At 31.5% G+C, this 20930-nt stretch overlaps 3 protein-coding genes across 19 annotated transcripts in view; 1 reads left to right on the top strand and 2 right to left on the bottom strand.

Moving 5' to 3' along the window:
- LOC143345172 (uncharacterized) overlaps window positions 1–2575 on the bottom strand; it is a 219313-nt gene extending 216738 nt beyond the window's left edge. For all 9 annotated transcript variants that reach the window (XM_076772050.1, XM_076772080.1, XM_076772072.1 and 6 more), the window contains exon 1: window positions 1482–2575. The gene's annotated coding sequence lies outside the window, so the exon portion shown is untranslated. The remainder of the gene's footprint in view (window positions 1–1481) is intronic.
- Window positions 2576–4323: 1748 nt separating this feature from the next.
- LOC143341252 (uncharacterized) lies at window positions 4324–11140 on the bottom strand. 9 transcript variants are annotated; one of them, XR_013079576.1, is made up of 6 exons: window positions 11092–11140; window positions 10409–10786; window positions 9653–9747; window positions 8571–8789; window positions 7775–7903; window positions 6484–6621 (listed from the first exon to the last, which is right to left on the bottom strand). XR_013079576.1 is itself a non-coding variant. In XM_076764083.1 (5 exons), exons 4-5 carry the CDS (start codon window positions 6580–6582, stop codon window positions 5781–5783), a joined length of 303 nt encoding a protein of 100 aa, XP_076620198.1. In that variant the 5' UTR covers window positions 6583–6621; window positions 9653–9747; window positions 10409–10786; window positions 11092–11140; the 3' UTR covers window positions 4324–5780. The 9 variants fall into 9 exon arrangements, 8 of the variants coding, with proteins under 8 accessions (XP_076620198.1, XP_076620182.1, XP_076620218.1 ...); XM_076764083.1 differs by lacking the exons at window positions 7775–7903; window positions 8571–8789 and adding an exon at window positions 4324–5884 and having other exon boundaries at window positions 6384–6621; XM_076764050.1 differs by lacking the exon at window positions 7775–7903 and having other exon boundaries at window positions 6463–6621.
- Window positions 11141–17036: 5896 nt separating this feature from the next.
- Rab14 (RAS oncogene family member Rab14) lies at window positions 17037–20453 on the top strand. The gene is made up of 8 exons (XM_076779528.1): window positions 17037–17299; window positions 17370–17441; window positions 18234–18346; window positions 18758–18884; window positions 19199–19316; window positions 19471–19589; window positions 19923–19991; window positions 20085–20453. The coding sequence occupies exons 3-8, from the start codon at window positions 18241–18243 to the stop codon at window positions 20200–20202; spliced, it is 657 nt and encodes a 218-aa protein (XP_076635643.1). The 5' UTR covers window positions 17037–17299; window positions 17370–17441; window positions 18234–18240; the 3' UTR covers window positions 20203–20453.
- Window positions 20454–20930: the final 477 nt, after the last annotated feature.

Below are 20930 nucleotides of genomic sequence, written 5' to 3'. Positions count from 1 at the left end.
AATAATTGTATAAAAACTGAATTTTTAATAAAATATAAATAATTCTTACTAATTTAACAAATACGTCAATTTTATTTATTTATACAATTATAACGATTAATGTAGGAAGTGAAACCGAGTTAATAAAATTATAATTTGTAAATTTGGTGTCCGTAAAAAAAATAAAACTACTTGGTTTTTATTAATTCAACGTTTTTCTGTTATTCGAACACACTGTGACACCACAGTCGTGAAGAATACAAATATAACGACCGTGTCAAAAATATAACATTGTATATTTTTATCGATTCTTCAACAACGTATAGGTGTGACCAAGTTCAATATCAAACAGTCAAATGTTCCGTTTCGTGAAATTATCGTCACCTATTTTTACCGTTCCAGATAGTAAACTGATTATGTACTTATTAGTATTAATTTGAAATCTCTCGAAAAGGAGGAATATTTATCGAATCGCAGACCGTTTATTGCTGTATCGTAATCTCGCGCATCACATGGCGTCGCACTTGACGCACTACTAATACAATGCTCTGTATACGCGCATGTCCACACCCCATTCTGCTTCCAAACATATGTAGACCGAGGCACGTTTAGGAAAAGTTGATCGATATTGTCGACGACGCTTAAGTACTCTACCCACGGACACTGTTTCCCCGTGGAATTCGAAGACTCGTCAGTCGGACTGACAGCTCAAGATAAACGCGAGAAAATGTATTCGCAAAGGAGTAGAAACGAAATACCCGTGCGATAAAACTGTTTTATCCCTGCTTGTGGGAAAACATATCAATAGAGATTACGAACCCTGTTTCCTTCAACCATAAATCGAAATGCGTCGAAACATTAAACTAAATAACGTCAAAACGATACGTTACGGAATATCCATTTATCGTTCGTTTCTATTATTTTCGAATGTTAAATGTTTCATAAATTTATTCAATAATTAAAGCAAAACCATGGTCGAAATATAGAATTTAGCAATTATTCATATACATAAATAAATAACTGATCGTACTGGTTTAGATAATATTCATATTGCGAGGAAGACGAGTCTTGGAAACTTAAAAAACTTTAAAGCACGTTTAAACGAAACAGATTCGTTGAAAGTTTCACTGAAGAAACGACGTAACTGCCGCGTGATTCGAAGTTACCCTTACCAACGATTCTCGATAACATAGAGAGGAAATGTTTCATCTCACTTCGAATAGAAAGCTTGTCGCGGAGCGCAACTGAAAGCGCGAGGAAGTATGCGCGCGCCAGACACGGCGCGTACAGCGAAGCGCGACGAACTTGACTCTCAAAGCAGTGGACCGTCCGACAAGTTAATAAAAACGGAACGCGGAGACCCCACTTTCTTATTATCGCATGAACAACGTATACCCGCAGCAATGTCACAGATACGTGTTTCTTGTTTTCGATAAAAATTCACATAACAGTAACGAGAAAAATGTTGAACGACAAACACAAAAATTATTACATTCACTGACCGGTTCGATTGGGATAAAACTTGTCCATCCATCGGAGTTAGTCCATTCAAGGTTTCCTCGCCCCTTCGTCGATTTCACTGATCATATCACAAAATGTGTAATGATTTTATTATTTAACATCGCCAAGGAAATCCCACTGGTTTCACGTTTGCTTCGTTTTCTTCCACTCTGAAAGTTCACGCAGGTTCTGAGCACAGCTTTCCGTAGAAAAACACAACGGGGCGCCACGAGATGTAGATACTTCTCTCTCGCTCTTTCCTCTTCTTCTTTATCCTATTTCATAGCTTTGTCTTGCACGTGTTGAAAACGCGAAATCCTTAGTAAGCACGGGACACAAAAACACGACGTTCGAGAAAAGTCAATCGTCATATATCTTAAACGAAAAAACGTCGAGGCTCACTGATTCGTCTTTTTCTCTATAATACCTGAGCACGTAATGTTTTATAAAGCGAAAGGCTCACAAGCGCGTACAGACGTGTGCAAGTGTGAAATGTCCTCCGTGTATACGTCTTACGCCTCACCCCTTTTCTCTAACACCGAGATCGCTATGCGAGAGAACATATATGTTACGTGCATATAATATGTATATTTCTCTTTCTTTCTTATCACTTCGTTTCCGTTCTTTCTCCTCTATCTTTCGCGATCACGCTGTTTCCCTCTTCTTCGAGCTCTATCAGTTTGGCCGTGTGCACGGTCCTATACGTGTCGCACGTAGTATACTGCGCGCAGTCTACGTAGACCATCCGTGTATACGGACATGAGTGGCAGGCGCGCGCGCGCCTATGTTTGCGTTCGTGTGTGCACTTGATTAGCCGTGTGACGTCAGGGCACGGTTACATCGCTCGCGATTGTCACTCAAATCAACGAGTAAAATCGCACGGAATCCAAGCGGGAAAGGTGGTCGAAGACACGCGGACGAACCTCGGACCGCGAAACGACGGACGATCCGTCGCGCAACGGCTAAAGGCGGCGGCGAGCCTTCGCGCAAACCAGCCGCGGTATTCGTGAAACGACTGACTCCATGCAACGATTGCAGTCGTACAGAAGACGGGAGATATTCCGCTAGGTGGCAGCACCGTTTATCGCAAGGGGGCTCCGGCGGCCGTACTGCGCTCCGCGTACCGCAACTCATCGAATAGTGTCGAATTTTAACGACAACTGCCGAACCTTTCCGAAAACAAACGACTACACACGAACGATTCAATATCAAGTGCACGACCCTCTTCGTTCCGATGAGCACATGGAACGAGACAAACGACGTCGCACATCTATGAGCTTTATTTGTAAATTTATTCCTTTATCACTTGATCAAGAACGCGTACATTCTTTTCTTGCCAGTAATAATTTCTACATTTTTCTGTATGAAGAGAAATATCGTCTTGTTTCATCGAATAAAAGTTTATAAATTGTACGTTGTACATAATTGTATTATAAAAGTGGTTGTGTCATGGATAACGAACTTCTGTTTTTAAATAAATAAAATTTATGCTGTTCCTTTCTCAACATTTAAAATTATCTTTCAAATTCTTATAAAATAACAAGAAATCGTAACATGATACGTATGCAAATGCAATAAGTCAGTATTAAATAAATTATTTAATCAAAATTATTAAAAGTTTGCAAGTAATTGTAACTTATATAAAAACGACTAGCATTTAAACATTACCTTTGTCTACACATATTGTTATCATATTAATTTCTGTAATATGGTTAATACATTTTTGTATTTAATTCCCCGAACATTTAATAAATTCGAAAACAAAATAACAAAATATAAAAGTATGACCAGTTAAGTGTAATTAAATATTTTTCGTAAGCATGATAAAACGAAATTCCGATTGTTTATAGTACATTCTAAATAACATATTGCAATTAACATAGCAAGAAGGAAAAGAATCAAACAACAGTATTAATCACATCTTTACTATCATTTATCACAATAAGTTTTTAAAATGTTTATTAACTTAAATATATTTCTTCACATATTGATTTTTCATAGAAATGCTGGTAGTTTTTATACATAAATATTACAAAAATATATTAATATTAAAAATTTATTTACATGTATTATTCATAATAATAACTTCTTTAACTATGTCTAATATCCTCGAGTTTCTTGGATTCATGTACACCTTTATTTTGATAGAAACTTTCTTGAAATAAATTGTATAATTTTGTGTTCCCTTCATTTATTTGTTGCATTGAGAAACAAAAACACTATTTATATATGTAAGAATCATGTCTTAAATTCGTAATTTATTAGTTTAACGATATTAACGTAAACTTGCATGGTTACTTTATAGAGAATAGTAACATGTTCGGAACGGTACGTGCCAGTATATTCATTGACGCATCGTTTTCCAACAATATTTTGCATATTTCATAATGTCCGTTTCCAATCGCATAATGTAAGGCTGTATATCCAGCAAAATCTTCGACCCTGCTTAATATACCTTTCTTTAACGATGTTTTTACACGGCCCAAATCGTTATATTATACTGAAAATTAAATAATTGTTTTAAATAATCATTAATATATTTAAAAAATTCAATAATATCAATTACGAGTAATTATTTACCTACATACCATATATATCATGTTCAAACTCCACATTTATAAAAGAACACTTCTATTAAATTGAAATCACTACATAAACTGCAGTATAAATTATGATCATTATGAATATGATTGTGCTCCATTTTTATTGTATGCATAGTTATGAGCATCTGAATAAATCTTACCTGCTTAGTGTTTCACCAAAAAAAGTTAAAAATACTAACCTAAAAACTGTTTATTAATAACATACAAATATTTAATAGTCACGAAGAAATTGTGAAAAATATTCTTAAATTGTAGTGTCATATATTTGTTAACCAAAATTCATTGACAATATGCAAAAAGTGTAGTTTACACAGTTTTACAACTTTACAATGTATAAGAATATTGAAATCACCTATGAAAATAAGACCATTACACGAAGTCGGCCTTTCTATATAAATAAAACTATAACTTTACCTATAATTGTATTTATCATCGCATTTTTACTTATTGGAAATAAGTACTAAACGGTTCGAAAGTCTCTGAAAAACGGTTCGAGGAATTGCGATGAAATGTAGAACATATCTTTGAAGTAAATCAACTTAAAATATTAAGTATATAATACCGAAAATTTCTTTCGCAGTAAAAGAATTTATGACATAATTTGTTGAAAATTAAATTTATAACAAACTGTCGACAAAAACGATTTCTACGTGGGCGGAATTACAAGTAATAGTATATAATAGTATTATGTTTTCGTTATTTTATAATAAAGACATTTTAATTAATCACTACAGTTTGTTTCACATCGACAAGCGTAATGTTGCGTTAACAAATACTGCCTTATTGTTCTATACATTAATTTAATAAATGCTATTCACAATACAAATTCTTTCATCATATTGCATAAGGTTAACAGTAGCTTTTGATTCCGCATATTTTATATCAATATAAGGATTGCAACATATACATACTTGAAAAGGAATAATAGGAAACAATAAAATTTGATCACAAAAAACAGCTGCGTATAAAATACTTTAAAATTATTTTAGCAGAAGACATACAGATTAATATATTGCACAAAATGTTTACAAACCTTAATTCTGCATAAATGAAAAAAAATTGAATAAAGCTGAAAATTATTATTTTTGTTGTGTATGTAACATTTCATAATTTTACGCGCATATCTATACCTATAACCGGTCAATAATTGCTTTTCAGGCAATTTTACATGTCGGATAAATTAACAGCTGTAACAAAATATTTTAATCTGAGAATATGTAGAAAATTTTATAAATTGTACCCGCACAGTCTTATCATTGTCCTAATTTTTGTTATTAATAGCTATTAAAATTGGAAACAATCTGACACATTCTTTTTTAATTAGCATTAAAATCACAAAAAATGGACATGATTATTTTAGTAGTAGTATAAAACAATACAAAATAACTACAGTATACTGTTAATTATGTTTTTACGAATTTACGAAAAATTGGTAAAAATTATTCTTGTACATCTATTTATATAAATTCGTCCAATAAAAGGCACATATCCCTAAAGGAAGTTAGAAAGTATCGATTGAAACTTGGTAACGAAAAGGAACACACTAAATTATATGTCCGTGTGTTCTGTGTATGCATTTTTGGTATATCGTAAAATAATTTAATACTTCGTTCGTAATGAACAATCGCAATTGCATACTTTAAATATGAAAATGCGCATCTGACTGTCAAATATTAATCCCGAGAACAATTGTTAATTTTATAGTTCCCTTTGCAGCGTCCAGAGTATCTCGGCCTCTCCCGTACTACAGATAACTCGATACCCTAACTCTGCCAGGGCGTTAATGATGCAAAAAGGTGGACCTGAAATCAATTTTGCTTCATAAATTAAGAGTCTTTTATTTCTTTTCACAAACACGATAACACTATGCTAAATTTTTCGATCAAATACTTAGATAAAAGAAATATATAATTACACAGAATATGTTATATTCTCAATACTTAATATTTGCAACATGCGATTTTCCATTCTCGAAATAATCTTAAACGATATAACGAACATAATAAATATGACAAACAAAGAATTATAAATAATAAATATAATTTTATAAATATAGAGCTGTTATTTCTGTTAATATCTTAATTAAAAATGTCATATTATTTGTGAATGTAATGCTATCACATGATAATTAACTCTACTGAATAACACTTTCATTTGATGACAATATACAAAATTTCTTAAGTCACACTATAAGTAATACATTAAATAATTCATATTAATTTAATCTATGTGCAGAAAAACATTTAGTAATTAAATTACGTTAATCTTGTAAAAAATATATAAAAAATTATCGATGTTAACCTTTGATCATAACGCCATTAACCACATCTGTGCCGGAGTTTGGAAAGCGCTTGGAGAGGGCTAAAATTTCGTCTGAATTTAAACCGAAGACGACACAATCAGTCGCAAAAGGAGAGGCTTTTACGCCAACGTAATAATAATTCTCGTCATTCATTGTATTGGCTAATTTTCCGGTTACGGCATTCCCTGATTGCGACATTTTCGAACAAAAATGGTTGTTACACTTCGTTGTCTTTTACTGTTGAAAGAAAAACATTACATTTTCAACATTGTCGCAGAAAATGTGAACTAATTTCGTAACGTCCAATACATTATATCTATTAATTTTGTTGTTCTTGTGAAAACAATTAGTAATTAATATTACTAACAAAAATTATTTTGGAACAATTCTAAAATATTTTGATTTTCAAATTTAAAAAGCTATCGTATTTATATAAATAAAAGAATTAATTTTTAAAAATTTACATATTTATAGATTATACACGAGGAAAGAAGTTATTCTGTATGTATGTTGCTTGCATGGGAGTGTGCCAAATCACAGAAAGAAATACTCAGTAAACTGTTAATTAAAACATTTTTTACCTAAATTAATTACTTAAAGTCAACATCAGAAATCCACTAAACAAATATAAAAATAAATGTAATCTTACACCATAAAAACAGCAAACTGTATTGCATGTATACGACCATTAGAACATTCTCCTTTCACTCAGACGTTTCAATACAATTAAACGTTATTTTCCAGTTCTTATATAGAAACTTTCAATCAAAAATTGTAGATAAAGGCACTTTTTTTATATACATAGAAAGTAACTCATTCAAGACAAAGTAGACAATATATTTTTATACATTCTGTAATCATCTATTTGCTCATTTTCTTAGAATTAGATATTGTTTTTCCTTCTTAAAGAATCTGTTTCTGTCCTTTGAAGATGTAACAGTATTGTTCATTATCAGTAGATAAAAATCGTTATTTATAAATGGTTACACTATGTGTGACACTGTCCTTGTTCTACTTTGTTTGAGCAGTTGTCTTTCTTGTTCTTCTTCAAGTTGCATCATACAAATTTCATATACTCAATGAACTTCAATCTGAACTTTATGTCTTTCACATACTCATTCTAATTCTACAGGTCTTTTTAAGGCATGTTTTTCTAATAACTGATTCTGACACATTTTACTCTGCAAACAGTAATATGTTTGCATGTAAGACATTAATCATTGCAATATTTTTCTTGGATTCTACAATTTCTTTCTAATTTGTATGAAATATTCAAATGCTTAAAAATTATATCACCTAAGTCTCTGTTACTTAGATGTATAATCTAATTTGATTTAACTATTATATAAGAACAAGAATAAGTTTACAATTTAAATTCTTTTCAAATTACCAGGTATAATAGATCCAGAATCATTCTGGTTTGTTTGCCAATTCCGATTGACTGAATTTATATCTGTATTATTCTTTTTACTAACGCAAGTTTTATACGAATATCACGTTGAACGAATGATGTGCGTCACTAATAGATAAAATAATCATTAATTATTACAAAGTGTCTAATATCATATCTGATATCGAATTGAAACGCCAACTAATACAACGCACATAACCTATATAAAACAGACACGTATTTGTTGGCATTTCAACGAGAAAAATGTAAAAACAATGAACATTTAAGAACCTTGCTATGATTTGTTATATTTTATAAAATATATTAAAATGATTTATAAATTAAAACTCAATGATAGTTTAACTAAACAACCTGCTCGAAGTTATAAAAAATACTTGTTTCACACGAAATATCAAAGTTATAATCTAATCAACATCCTGTAAGTAGAAAACTATAGGAAGGTATGAAAACGTATAAACAAGTTGATAAAAGAATCATTCGTACAAATTTTTCAATAAAATCAGTATCATTTTGTTTCAAGTAAATATAAAAAAAGTATTGTAATGTTTCATTTTTTACTAACACATTTAATAACACTCTTTCCCCTTGTTTAGAATTGAAATATCATAGCATATTGTTGTTTTACGAATTTATGAAATTCACAATTTTCAAGTATAAAATACAAATAATAAATCAAATAATTTTTTTTAACAAGAATCAAATATTGTTTATTCAATGTATAATGTTTTTTATCATAAAATGAAAACAATAATGACCAATAGTATCTACATCATACCTGCCTTAATAACAGGTTCAGGTTCAGTAAAATCTTTTCTCATAGTCCACATGTATTCATTATAGTCTTGTTTAACACTGGTACTTGAGGATGCAACAACTTTATAACCAAGAACTTCTAAAGCAGTTAATATTACGCAAGGATGTTGCAAGTATACTATTGTCAAGTCATCACAGTATCCCCCAGAAGCAAAACGAGTCAGTTGCTCTATATCTGATGCTATAATACAATTGATTAAAGTTATTCAATTTCAACATTTCATTTTAACCAATATAAAAACCAATATAATAACCAAAATTACAAAAAGTTTCAATGTCTTCAATGTAAAATATATTCAATTTCATTTTGTGTCCAATGTGACAAATGTTATTTTTGATCCCATCAAAATGTTAATAATGTATTATACAACAAAAAACTATAAACTACAGATAATACATATGTAATACTATAATTTATTTAAACAATATATACAAAAATATTAAACAAAAGAAATTCCCAATTTAAAAGAACCAACAAAATTTGTATATTATAATATAGCTACACACCATTTTCATTTCATAACACACTCGTTGACCCTTTATATTTCTTGGTTGAAGAATTGGGCAAAATAATTAACCATAGATAATTATGATTCATAATAATATGAAAAGGGATTTTGTGTGATATAATTAAGAACATGATTTGTTAATTATTTATCACATTATAAATTGTAAATAATATGAATAACAATAAATCATTTTTGTGTTATATTTTTCATTATTTATTTAACTTCTCTTACTCTCAAATAACTATATTTTTTAAATTAGTTATACAAGGTATACTAAGTAATTATAACAGAAAGTATGGTTACACATTGTACCTAAAGAATAAATCTGACTATAATAAATTATTTACTATTACATTGAAATGATATAAAAATAATACTGCATAAATATGTATATAAATTCATATTGAACATTTAATAATAAGTCATTCAAATTAGTGCAACATGCTGCACATTGTATAAAATTATTTAAGCCACTATTATGTTAACAAAACAGAAATAAATAATGGAAAAAGCACAAACTTCTAAAAGACTATACCTTTAAGACCCGATACTAAAACCCTCCATGGAATTCTATGACCATATGATGCAAGATTACCACGTACCAAAATGTATGGCATCTGTAATAATGGTCTAAAACAAATTTAATTATATACATATTTGAGGTATATTTATGCCTACAGATTTAATTCTGCTTATATTAAACATAATACTACATTATAGTGCATATAAATACACTGACATGTATTTAATGCTTATTTGTATGAATAAGTATAATTCAAATAGATTATACTTTAAATGTATACAAAAACATTAATATAACACTGAAACAAATGACTAACCCATGATGTAACATTTTTTTATATTTTACGAATTTTTGAAATCATATTAATACTTTAAAAAAAAGATGGCAAAAGGAAAGTATAGAGAAGTATTCAGTTTATTGAAAAACTTAAACATTAAAGCAGTCAATACTGGTTATCAAAGAAGTTCTATTATCTGTGCAGATCTACCATTACAAAGAGAATAATTATACCACATGCACGCATATAAAATCATACACTATAGTTTTTTATTAATACAAAGTAATTTTAATTGCATTTCATTCCCAATAAATATCACAAATGTTCAATGTTTATACTTTCAACTTATAAATCCCTAAACAATTATAAAACATAGCGAAAAATTTACCAAGTTATTTAATTCTTGTATAGATAAAAAATATTATTCATTGATATCTTGTTTTAAAATTAATTAATGTCATTAACCTTAATTAAATTATGTATTAACTTACCTGATATCATGTAGGGAATTCCAATTCCTTGATACAATTTTTAACCAAAAACTTTATTATATTTTAACATCGATTATTAAAAATGACAAAATAAATAAATTATTACATCAAACACCGTAGAAGATTCTTGATTTACAAGAAACTTTATACGCAACTGTTTCAAAGCTGAATCTCAATCACAAAAGAATAGGTGTACGTACGTACAACAGTGTTACTAGACGGCTGAAACGACAGACCGATGCCCAGAGGAAACTGCCCCTCCACTAACGCACACTAATGCGCCACCAACGCAATGTGTGTGAGCTTCGGCGCTTCGACAGCTTCGGAGATTCGAGAAAGAAGGCAAATGTGAATATTTCTTTCTCGCTCTTGAAACAACTGAAATCCGATTTGCGTCAACCCCTACATGATTTCGAATCTCGACTTCTCAGGCATTTTTATTTTCCGACAGTATACAATGCATGTTATTTTGAGGCAAAAATCGACTAGTTCGCGAAATGCCTTCAGACATATTAATGATTAACACCGATCGAATATTGGAGAAAAAGTACGAAACCGATTCAATATTTGTCACTATGACAATTAAATTTATAATCACAAACGTATTAATATTATGCAAAAGCAGATAGAAAGTGACAAGAGTAATAATAATGATGAAATATCTGCAGGTTAGAAATACGTACCCTCGGTCGCGAAACGCCCACACGTCTTGACACGTCTTACCGCGTAAATTTCTAAAATACGAATGGCGACCCTTCGCTGTAACTTGTGACCAGTAACGCTCGCGAATTAGATAGGGATTGGTGGGGAAAGTGGGAAGCTCCGATGTCTCGCAAAGCTTGTATTTCGAAAAGGAAGGTTGAACCTCGTTTTCGTATAATAAATAAATTAACTGTAACTCACACTTTTGTCGATTTATTCATGAACTTGTTAACATTATTCACTTTGATTACACGTAATTATGATTCACAAAGTCGCATTTCTTATGTATAGAGTGCGCACGCGAGACGACGAACATTTCTATTCGATTATCGATCGAAGAACTTCTGTATTTGTAACAAAAATATCGCGTATCTGTCGACACTTCCCATTTCGTAGCACTCACCGTATCTAAATTACACGTTTTGGAATAGATATATCTTTTATAAACAATAGTTTAATGATTACTTAGGCATTGTTTACACCACCGATTCAATGCGAGGTTGTGTTCTAACGAATCGAAATACTGATCAGATAAAAAATCAATAGTATTACAGTGCACTCTATATTTAAGGATAATGACTGAGAATCATATTTAACCCGATCGTCGATGTCGGTAACACGAATTTTACTTTTGATGCAATATCGACAGAAGTTTTGATCAAAAATTATTTACACATTATGCTGCCTTACAGTTTTAATGTCAAGATACTTTTACATTACTCAAATTAGTTATAAACCATATGATACATCGAGGCTTGATCTTCAAAATTAGGATCTGGAAAAGCAAATGCGAAAAGTTCTCATCGTTCTCAACTCTAAATGGAACTATACAATTAATGCAAATTATTTGCAACTTTAACTAGACAAAGAAACGCGAATAATTCGTACTTTGCAACTCACATATATTTACACCCGACTACAGGCTGTTTTCAACATTAATTCAATGAATAGTTTCTTAACTGACCACCATCCATGAGAAGAGGACCCTAAAATCACAGACGAGGTATACGAGTAGACCTTTCTCCTTATGGGCTTTCGTAGCTAAATCTCACTGCCATACCGACCTGAAAATTCGGAGGTAATTTTAGCGTCCTCTTCTCATGGATAGCGGTCAGTTGAGAAACTATTCACTGAATTAGTATTGATAGGCAAACAGCTGTAATGTTGCGTAAATACATGTAAGTTGACTATGGAAGGGATTAAAATTCATTTCTGAATTTGTTGGTTACGTTGCGAATGACACGAAAGTGGTAATGGGGTTTCGAGACCCCATATCAATGGGCCGAAAAAATACATTGAGTGAAAGACCTACTCGTATATCTCGTCTGTGACAATACTCTAGAATCTTTGATGAATCAATGAGAATCAAAACTAACCTAGCGAAGAAGCTCTATATTCATGACGACCTATGCAAGGCGGATCGCAGCCAATTTGCTAATATTATTTAGTTTTTAATCAATAATTGCAAATCCTCAGCTAAGAGTGATACGATTATTAATTAAACGCTAAATAATATTACCCAGGTCTCACCACGAGGAGGTTGCTGCGAGTGGAGACCCGAAGGGAGATAGATGGAATCAAAGTTGCATCGATCTCCCTTTTACATTCTTACAAGCTAGATTACTAAACTAGACAGATAGAAGCAAGCAATGTACCTTCGATCTTCTAGTTTAGTTGTACCAAGTAATTATTTCATTTAAAAAGGGGTGAAGCTAAATTATGGGAGACGCGACGCGACGCGATGCTGAACCGTGCAGCAGATCTTCGGATCGAATCAACACTACCCTTGGTAGATTGATTTCTATTTCTAGAAATCGATCTATCATTGGCAGGCGACTAGATCTTTCGGACAAACTGGACGGCCGATCACATGTTTCGTTCGACGAAACAGTGGTGACCGAAGCAAGAAACGAGAGAACGAGTCGAGAGAAGCTACTTGTTAAATAATTACTTGGCAACATTGGGAGACGCATACAATAGGGACTTAAAATTAACGTCGAAGCTCAAGTCTAGTCAAGTTGAAGCTAAAATTCGGACGATAGAAGGAAACAAAGTTCCTTGGATGTTAGTTGTACCAAGCAATTATGTGGTTACAAAGAGGGATGAAGCTAAATCGTGGGATACGCGACGCGACACGACGCGATGCTGAACCGTGCAGCGGATCCGAGGATCGAACCTACTGCCCTTGCTAACTCGATCTCAACAAGAAAACAGATAACTGCAACCCCGAGTCGAGGTCTCCATTTCTCCAACGCAACCCGCCGGGAGCCCGAAGGACCCGACTTAGGCTGTCTGACAAAGAGAGAGTACCTGAAACGGGATCGACTTCCGCTGGAAGGTATGCGTTTCCGCAGAATACGGAAACTCCACACCTTCCAGCGAAGTGCCATTTTCCCTCGATCAAGCTTACCAAGGGAAGGCGATTAGATCTTTCGGACCAGATACACGGCCGATCACATGTTTCAATCGATGAAACAGCGGTGACCGAAGCTAGAAACGAGGGAACGAGAAAACGAGAAGCTACTTATTGAATAATTGCTTGGTAAAACGCGAAAATATGTACAATAAAGAAATTTTCGACGTTAATTTTAAGATTCGCGACGAAGCTTAAATCTAATTTATTTGGAATTAAATGTCCCTCGGCGGATGAATCCCTCGGCGGTTGTGGCGTCTTCCCTCGATGTCCTTGGAATCGATCTGTAATAGATCTGAGCTGAAACAAAAACTAATACTTGTATTAGTATCATATTAAGGAAAATTTAATAAACCCTATCCAATCCATCTGTGATTCGACAAGTGGAAAAATAATTTGTTCAGCTGATGTATCGAACAAGCTAAGAAATTCTGAAATATTCCTACATAGAATACAGTTATTGTATTCAGATTAATGTTTCTTGATGAGTAGACCTACCTAAAGAAATGTACAAAATTTATACGTGATAAGGAAGTGAAAATATTAATAAATTAAACAATGTCAATCTCAGTCCAAACAACAGAACAATTTCACAAATAAAGTCAAAATAAAAATTCAGATTAATTGATAGACGATACTGGTGAACTTAGCTGACCAGTGAAAATATTCTACGAAATGAGGAATATCTTACCAAGTCAGATTCAACTAATACCACAAGTAGTGAAATCGACAAAGCAATTTCGCAAACAAAATCGAGATAAAAATTCAGATTAATCGACAAAGACAGATACAAGTTCAGGAAAGAATTGGAAACAGAAACAGTAAACGATTGAAGGAAATACCCCATAGAGAATCATTTTCTTTCAGAATCTTATATGGTCAACGTAACGCAACAATTGCCGAAATAATAGAAGAACCAGTTAATAGAATATCTCATTGTATGTCAAAATGGTGGAAACATTCACAGTAACGAAACGAAAACCGATAAATTCAACAAACCCAATTTTTCATCAAACGGTAGTCAAAAATGAACGAGCAAGCTTCAAATCAGAAAAATAAGAGAGAGGGGGGATATTTAAGCAAGATTTACCACTGGTCAGCAACTGGTCACTATTGGTCATCGTATGCTCACCACTGGTCAGCTGGTCAGTAGTGGTCAGCACTGGTCAGCACTGGTCAGCACTGGTCAGCACTGGTCAGTCCTGGTTCCCCCAGTCGCCACTGGTCAGCCTAGGATGATCCCGGGATACCCACCAAGCCAGGAGGTCCGCCACCCTCAGACTCCCCCGAGAGAGTGAGACATACAATTCTCCACATGAGCCTTTAATGTAGTGACGATGGAGTGGGGAGAGCACAGCGTGTGTCAGCCATCTCAACTCGTCCGGTGGACAAATTATTTCGCGAAAAATTATTATTTACGCATACTGATGGGCCCTTTCATTATTCATATACGACACATTGTTAAGAATTGTTCAAACTATTGTGTTGGAAAGTCAGTACGTTGTAAAGTCTACTCGTATACCCCGTTTGTGGAATTATAATTGAATTTACAAATCGTCAATTATTTTAAACAAAATTACACTTATACGATTATTTAGAAACTTGTAAACGCTTTCGGTATTTCTTATTTTAAACTTTCGTTTGAAGTAATGTGTCCTTCGAAAAATCCATGTGTGGTGTAATAGGTACACATAGGTCGGAAAATAAAAATGCCTGACAAGTCGAGACTTGAAATCTTGTACCGGTTGACGCAAATCGGAATTCAACTGTTTTCAGAGTGAGAAGGAAAGACTCACATTCATTTTCTTTCTCGAATCTCCGAAGCTGTCCGAGGCACCAGAGTTCACGTTCACGTGGTTATGCGTGTGTGTAAGTAGTGGGGCAGTTTCCTCTGGGCACCGGTCTGCTATGTGGTAACACTGGCATACAATGACATCCACATAAAAGTTACGAAAGTGCGTAAATCCTAAACTAGGGCTGGGCACGACTACTGCGAATATCGACGAGTAAGGACGAGCAAGTGTGTATGACGTCACAGAAAAGCACGGGCTGACAGTCGTCAGCATTTATTTCAGTATTAAACATCCTTTTCATATCTATAATCTATTTAACTCTAACATATTACGTAATTTTTCAGTATAATTACTTTATTATAGACAAAGCAAGTAACTGCTTATAATAACTAAAGCATTTACATGTAAATTCTTTTAATTTCTGAATTTGAATATGCCTGTGGCGCATTTGTATACATTGTAATATTCTTCTATAGCCACAAACTATTCAAGAAACGTAATTATGTGCAATAATGTTAATGTATATTTTATTAAAAAAAGACAATATCAAAACAGTTTCATTTAAATGAAATTCATATTATAATTCATAATAACATAGTTATTTTATATTTTGTTATTTCATTTAATTAACATTAAAATACATACGAATATAAAGTTACAAACAATTACGTGTATAAATATAATCTGTTGAATTAAAATTTTATACTAATTGTAAGCTAAAATAATGATTTTGTATTGCGTACATGCTTTTTATTATTTTTCCATAAAAAAGCGAAAAAATTGGTCGCTATCACACATTGGAGTGTATACATCTCACGGTGTGATGATTGTATTGTACATGAAATTTAGACATCACTACATGATTTTATAAAATATTTTATGACAATGTTGCATCTAATAATGAAAATATCAAATGACGTGATCAAAAGTATTAAATAGATACGCGACATTAAAAGTATTAAATAGATTTTTTGTTTGCACGAAATTCACCTGTACAGAGTATCGTTTTAATACCCAAGGTTTGCCGCAAAGATAACAGGGTATCTAAGTATAGGAAGCATTTGAGGCAATTTGAAGGCTGCCATCTTCAAGAATGAACCACTAGTGACAACCAACTAGCGCCATATCTGCTAAGTTACTAGATTCACGTATCGTATATGCTTATTTCGAACATATATGATGGTTATTCTACAGAGTAATCCTTTCAATTCTTGTACACTTTAGTTTAATATGTAATCCTGTTTTAGAAAGCATGATTGAAAAAAAAAGAAAATGAAATTTTAGTGAATTATATGACGTAATTTGCTGAACGTAGATCAGTATTATCATTGAACGGTGTTTCAGATTGGTCAATTCAATGTTACGTCGTTCTAAGGCTATAATGATAGCAAAAATTCGAGTAACAAGATATTAATATTGTAGCAATTTTATTAATGTTAAATGCGTTTATTCGAAAATAAAGTTACTTTTTATGACTGTCTTAAAGTAATTATCAATATTTAAACAAAAATAATATATTTCGTAAGGTTATGCATTATAATAATACAACAGAACATCATATAATTATCATGAATTTAAATTGAATAGTATTATTTTGATTTTATAATAGTATAATTGATATCATAATACTTTATTAAAACGGATGAAGTCATAAATATTAGTGAAATAAGTACTCTAAAATGTTTGACCACCACTTACATATATGTACAGAATTACCGCCATTATGGTTAAATGGTACCTATCTTTGTCCATCTTTCTATGGTCTTACAAAATTGTCCAATAAAAAACATTACGTTTCCGATTGATTTCTTCATGTTCAATCACTGTAGAAGCTGAATCGTTACATTCAGATTAAATTCTTGACGTATGAATGTAAGATATAAGTAGAATAACTAAAAAATCAGTGACAGGTGGTTTGACGTTTATTCGCCGCCATCGTTATTAGCGACAGTGACCTGCCATATTGCGCGTGATATAAAGACTGTATGTAATACATTTACTTTATTACGGTTGTTACTTGTACATTCGGTACAAGAGCCTATTGTTTATGTAGCAACAACAATTTGCGGAGGACCTCGTAATTCAGTTTGTGAGAAAACGTTTCACGATAGTGAGCTGCAAAACGGTGAGTAGAGGCAGCATTGTTGACATCAGAACTTTTTTTTATCGAACAGTTGTCATTAGTAAATTGAGTTCTGAATACTTGTATTTGCGAATTTAAGAACAAACATTTTCATATCTTTTTACATCCTAATTCCTAGCTATTATTTTCTAGTGACAATAAAGTGATTATCATTTAAGCTAATATTACTTAATCATTAATGTTTTGTTGAGAAATACATCATTAAATGGATATTTCTATGTTTTATTTTATTGTGTAGTATGCTATATGCTTTTATAAAACGTAATTGTTCGTATAAATGTACTGTAAAAATGGACCATTGTTAACATAATGTTGTTTAGTACATGTAACATTGTAATGATTTTATGTATTGGATTTCTAAAATGTTTATTGAAGTCTTAGTGTTCATAATCAAATTTGGTTACTAGAAATCTATGCTGTGATTTGAGATTTGACTTATCTTGTTATAATAATATAACCATTATTCAAACAATTTTTATATTTCAATATTATACATTGTATTATGCTCTAATATTATATAAATCTATAATAGAATAAGTTAATGTATGCATAACAAAAATATAATATTATTTGCAATAATTTTGTATCACATACATATCAATTTAACATTTTTATATTGGAAACATACTTTTAGATGTATATATCTTATTTCATATGTTATATTTATAATTCCCTTGTAAATAAAAATTTAAATGTACCTATGCATATGATATATTAAAATATACAATTTAATTTATAATAATATTCAGCATTTTATGAATTATTTATTTACAGGTGCAAAATGTCAACTGGTCCTTATAATTACTCTTATATCTTTAAGTATATCATTATAGGAGATATGGGAGTAGGTAAATCATGTTTATTGCATCAGTTTACAGAAAAGAAATGTAAGTTGGCATATTACATAATTTAGAAAAAGAATTTAGTTTTAGAATTTTTATTTGCACATTTTATATTTAATATTTATTAAAGATATCTGAAGATTATAATGGTTGTGAATAAAATATATACAGTCAATTAAAAATAATCCTTTTAAACAAATCAGATTTATAGGTATAAATATTTGCCATACATTGAAGATAATCCTTTTAAACAAATTAGATTTATAGGTATAAATATTTGTCATACATCTATTTAATTCTGCTTATAACAGTTTTACGTAATGTTAACTTATGTAAAGTAACATTTTTTATTAATATTTTGAAATGAAGCTGTTTTAAATTAATTATTATTAATATTCTATTGTAGCATATAAGTTTCTAACAATAAATAAAGTGGGCATTTATTCTACATTTTAGTTATGGCAGACTGTCCGCATACTATTGGTGTTGAGTTTGGGACAAGAATCATCGAAGTAGCAGGACAGAAAATAAAGTTACAAATATGGGACACAGCAGGGCAAGAACGTTTTCGAGCAGTTACTAGGTGCGAATACGTCCTTTTATTACTTACATGTTGTATGAAGCTTATTTCAAAATAAGTCTCGAATTAACTGCTAATAAAAGTTAAAAATAGCTATCATTCAGATTTAGACCCTTGTTATGCTATCATACTATACAGCTCCCTGAAAAGCTTTATACAAGCAGGTTAAATGCAGTCTTGTAAGAAATAAAATCGTTTTTTCTATTTTTTATATTTATTAGCAGCCAATTAGAGATTGATTTTGTAATAGTAATGATAATATGTAACATAAGAGGTGCACTATAAAACATTATTATATGCGTATGTAAATGCTGTAGATCATATTACCGAGGTGCAGCGGGAGCGTTAATGGTGTATGACATTACTCGTCGTTCAACTTATAATCATCTTAGCAGCTGGCTTACAGATACAAGGAATTTAACAAATCCAAGCACTGTATGCAAAATATGATATTTTTCATAATGGTATTTACGTCTGTAAAGTGTAACTAAATTGATGCACAAACGTTGAATGATGTATTTCTTACATTCTATGAACGATAAATTTACATTTTGTAGGTAACAAACAATTTTACATGTTCTATTCGCAGGTTATATTTTTAATTGGTAACAAAAGCGATTTAGAGGGTCAGCGGGATGTTACCTATGAAGAAGCCAAACAATTTGCTGATGAAAATGGTCTCATGTTTGTAGAAGCTAGTGCAAAAACGTAAGTTATTTGTTGGTGAAGAATATGTAGAAATTCCAAAAATGTTCGAAAAGTTATTCCTTGACTCCGCAAAATGAGAAAAACCCGTAAAAATGGTCCAATTTTCAAACAGCCATAACTCCTACAATAGTGAATATATTTCATTAAAATTTTTTTTGGGGGGGGGGGGGGGGGTTACTAGAGTTCATGGATACCTACAAAAAAGTATTAAACAACTTTCCTGTACAGCGCCAACCAAATTTATTAAAAATGAAAAACGAGAATTTTTAAGAAAAATCGACAGGGTTTAAATTTTTCGCAATAAAACGCAAAATTTACTATTTTTTTGATCAGTGGACATAATGTTGAAGAGGCTTTTTTGGAAACGGCGAAAAAAATATTCCAAAGTATACAAGATGGACGGTAAGTAAAATAAATTTTTAGTAAATAAATTTTGTAATCTTGATTCCAGTTGTTTTATGAACAATATTATTATAACAATTTCTTTGTATGCAGTTTGGATTTAAATGCAGCAGAATCTGGAGTTCAACATAACCCCAGTCAACCAGGTCGTACCAACCTTCAAGGGGTATCTAATGAACAACAGGGAGGAAAGGATTCTTGCTCCTGTTAGGTCTTTATTTGTTTGTATATAGATATATGAATTCATCGGTACTATTAATGCATATATGATTTATACTAAGTATAGCAAGCAAATAGTCTCCTGTCTTTATCCCTTAACCTTTGATAAGTTGAATCTACTTAAAGAATAATATCAATTCTTTTCAAGTTAGAATTAATTTGCAAAGTATGTTGTACGAACATGTGACTCAGTATAAACATGTACATGTAAATTATGTTGATAACAATGATTCTGCTTTTGTATGATTATTGTAATTTACATATATTTTCTATAGGTCATATTTTGTTGCATAAAGAAATTGAATATTAGACAATATGTTGCACTCATATACCTTATGGTACGAACGTACATACAAGGTGCATTGTACGAGATATTTACTTAATCACATGAAAATATGATAAATATGAATGTGACGCAGTCAAATAAGACAAATATTTACCATTGTAAATTAAATTCGTGTAACAAAATTGAGCACGTTTGATCGTGTTTGTTATCTAGTTTACAGTTTGAAAGCTGTTGTACTATAAGCTTAGGTACAAAAAAACTGTTGGTAACACATTTAAACTTAATAGCACCAAAAAGTTGTCATAAAGTGACATAACGAAACAAAATTAATATCAATTCAATTATTTTACAATTGCAACCTTAATTTCATATCGTACGGGGTGTAAAAATTTTACAGATTGTAAAGTTGTAATTTACGTTCTCAGCTTGAAAAA

The sequence above is a fragment of the Colletes latitarsis genome, chromosome 1 (assembly GCF_051014445.1).
Source record: "Colletes latitarsis isolate SP2378_abdomen chromosome 1, iyColLati1, whole genome shotgun sequence".
Taxonomy (NCBI): Eukaryota; Metazoa; Arthropoda; class Insecta; order Hymenoptera; family Colletidae; genus Colletes; species Colletes latitarsis.
This window is presented reverse-complemented; position numbering and strand designations above follow the sequence as displayed.

Coding starts and splice junctions, on each gene's coding strand:
- LOC143341252 (XM_076764050.1), bottom strand. CDS start 9,734: ATGCCATACATTTTGGTACGTGGTAATCTTGCATCATATGGTCATAGA. Junction 8,790..9,652: donor TTTAGTATCGGGTCTTAAAG/GTATAGTCTTTT, acceptor ATTGTATTATAG/CATCAGATATAGAGCAACTG. Junction 6,622..8,570: donor TGAACCTGTTATTAAGGCAG/GTATGATGTAGA, acceptor TTCTTTCAACAG/TAAAAGACAACGAAGTGTAA.
- Rab14 (XM_076779528.1), top strand. CDS start 18,241: ATGTCAACTGGTCCTTATAATTACTCTTATATCTTTAAGTATATCATT. Junction 18,885..19,198: donor CGTTTTCGAGCAGTTACTAG/GTGCGAATACGT, acceptor TAAATGCTGTAG/ATCATATTACCGAGGTGCAG. Junction 19,992..20,084: donor CAAAGTATACAAGATGGACG/GTAAGTAAAATA, acceptor CTTTGTATGCAG/TTTGGATTTAAATGCAGCAG.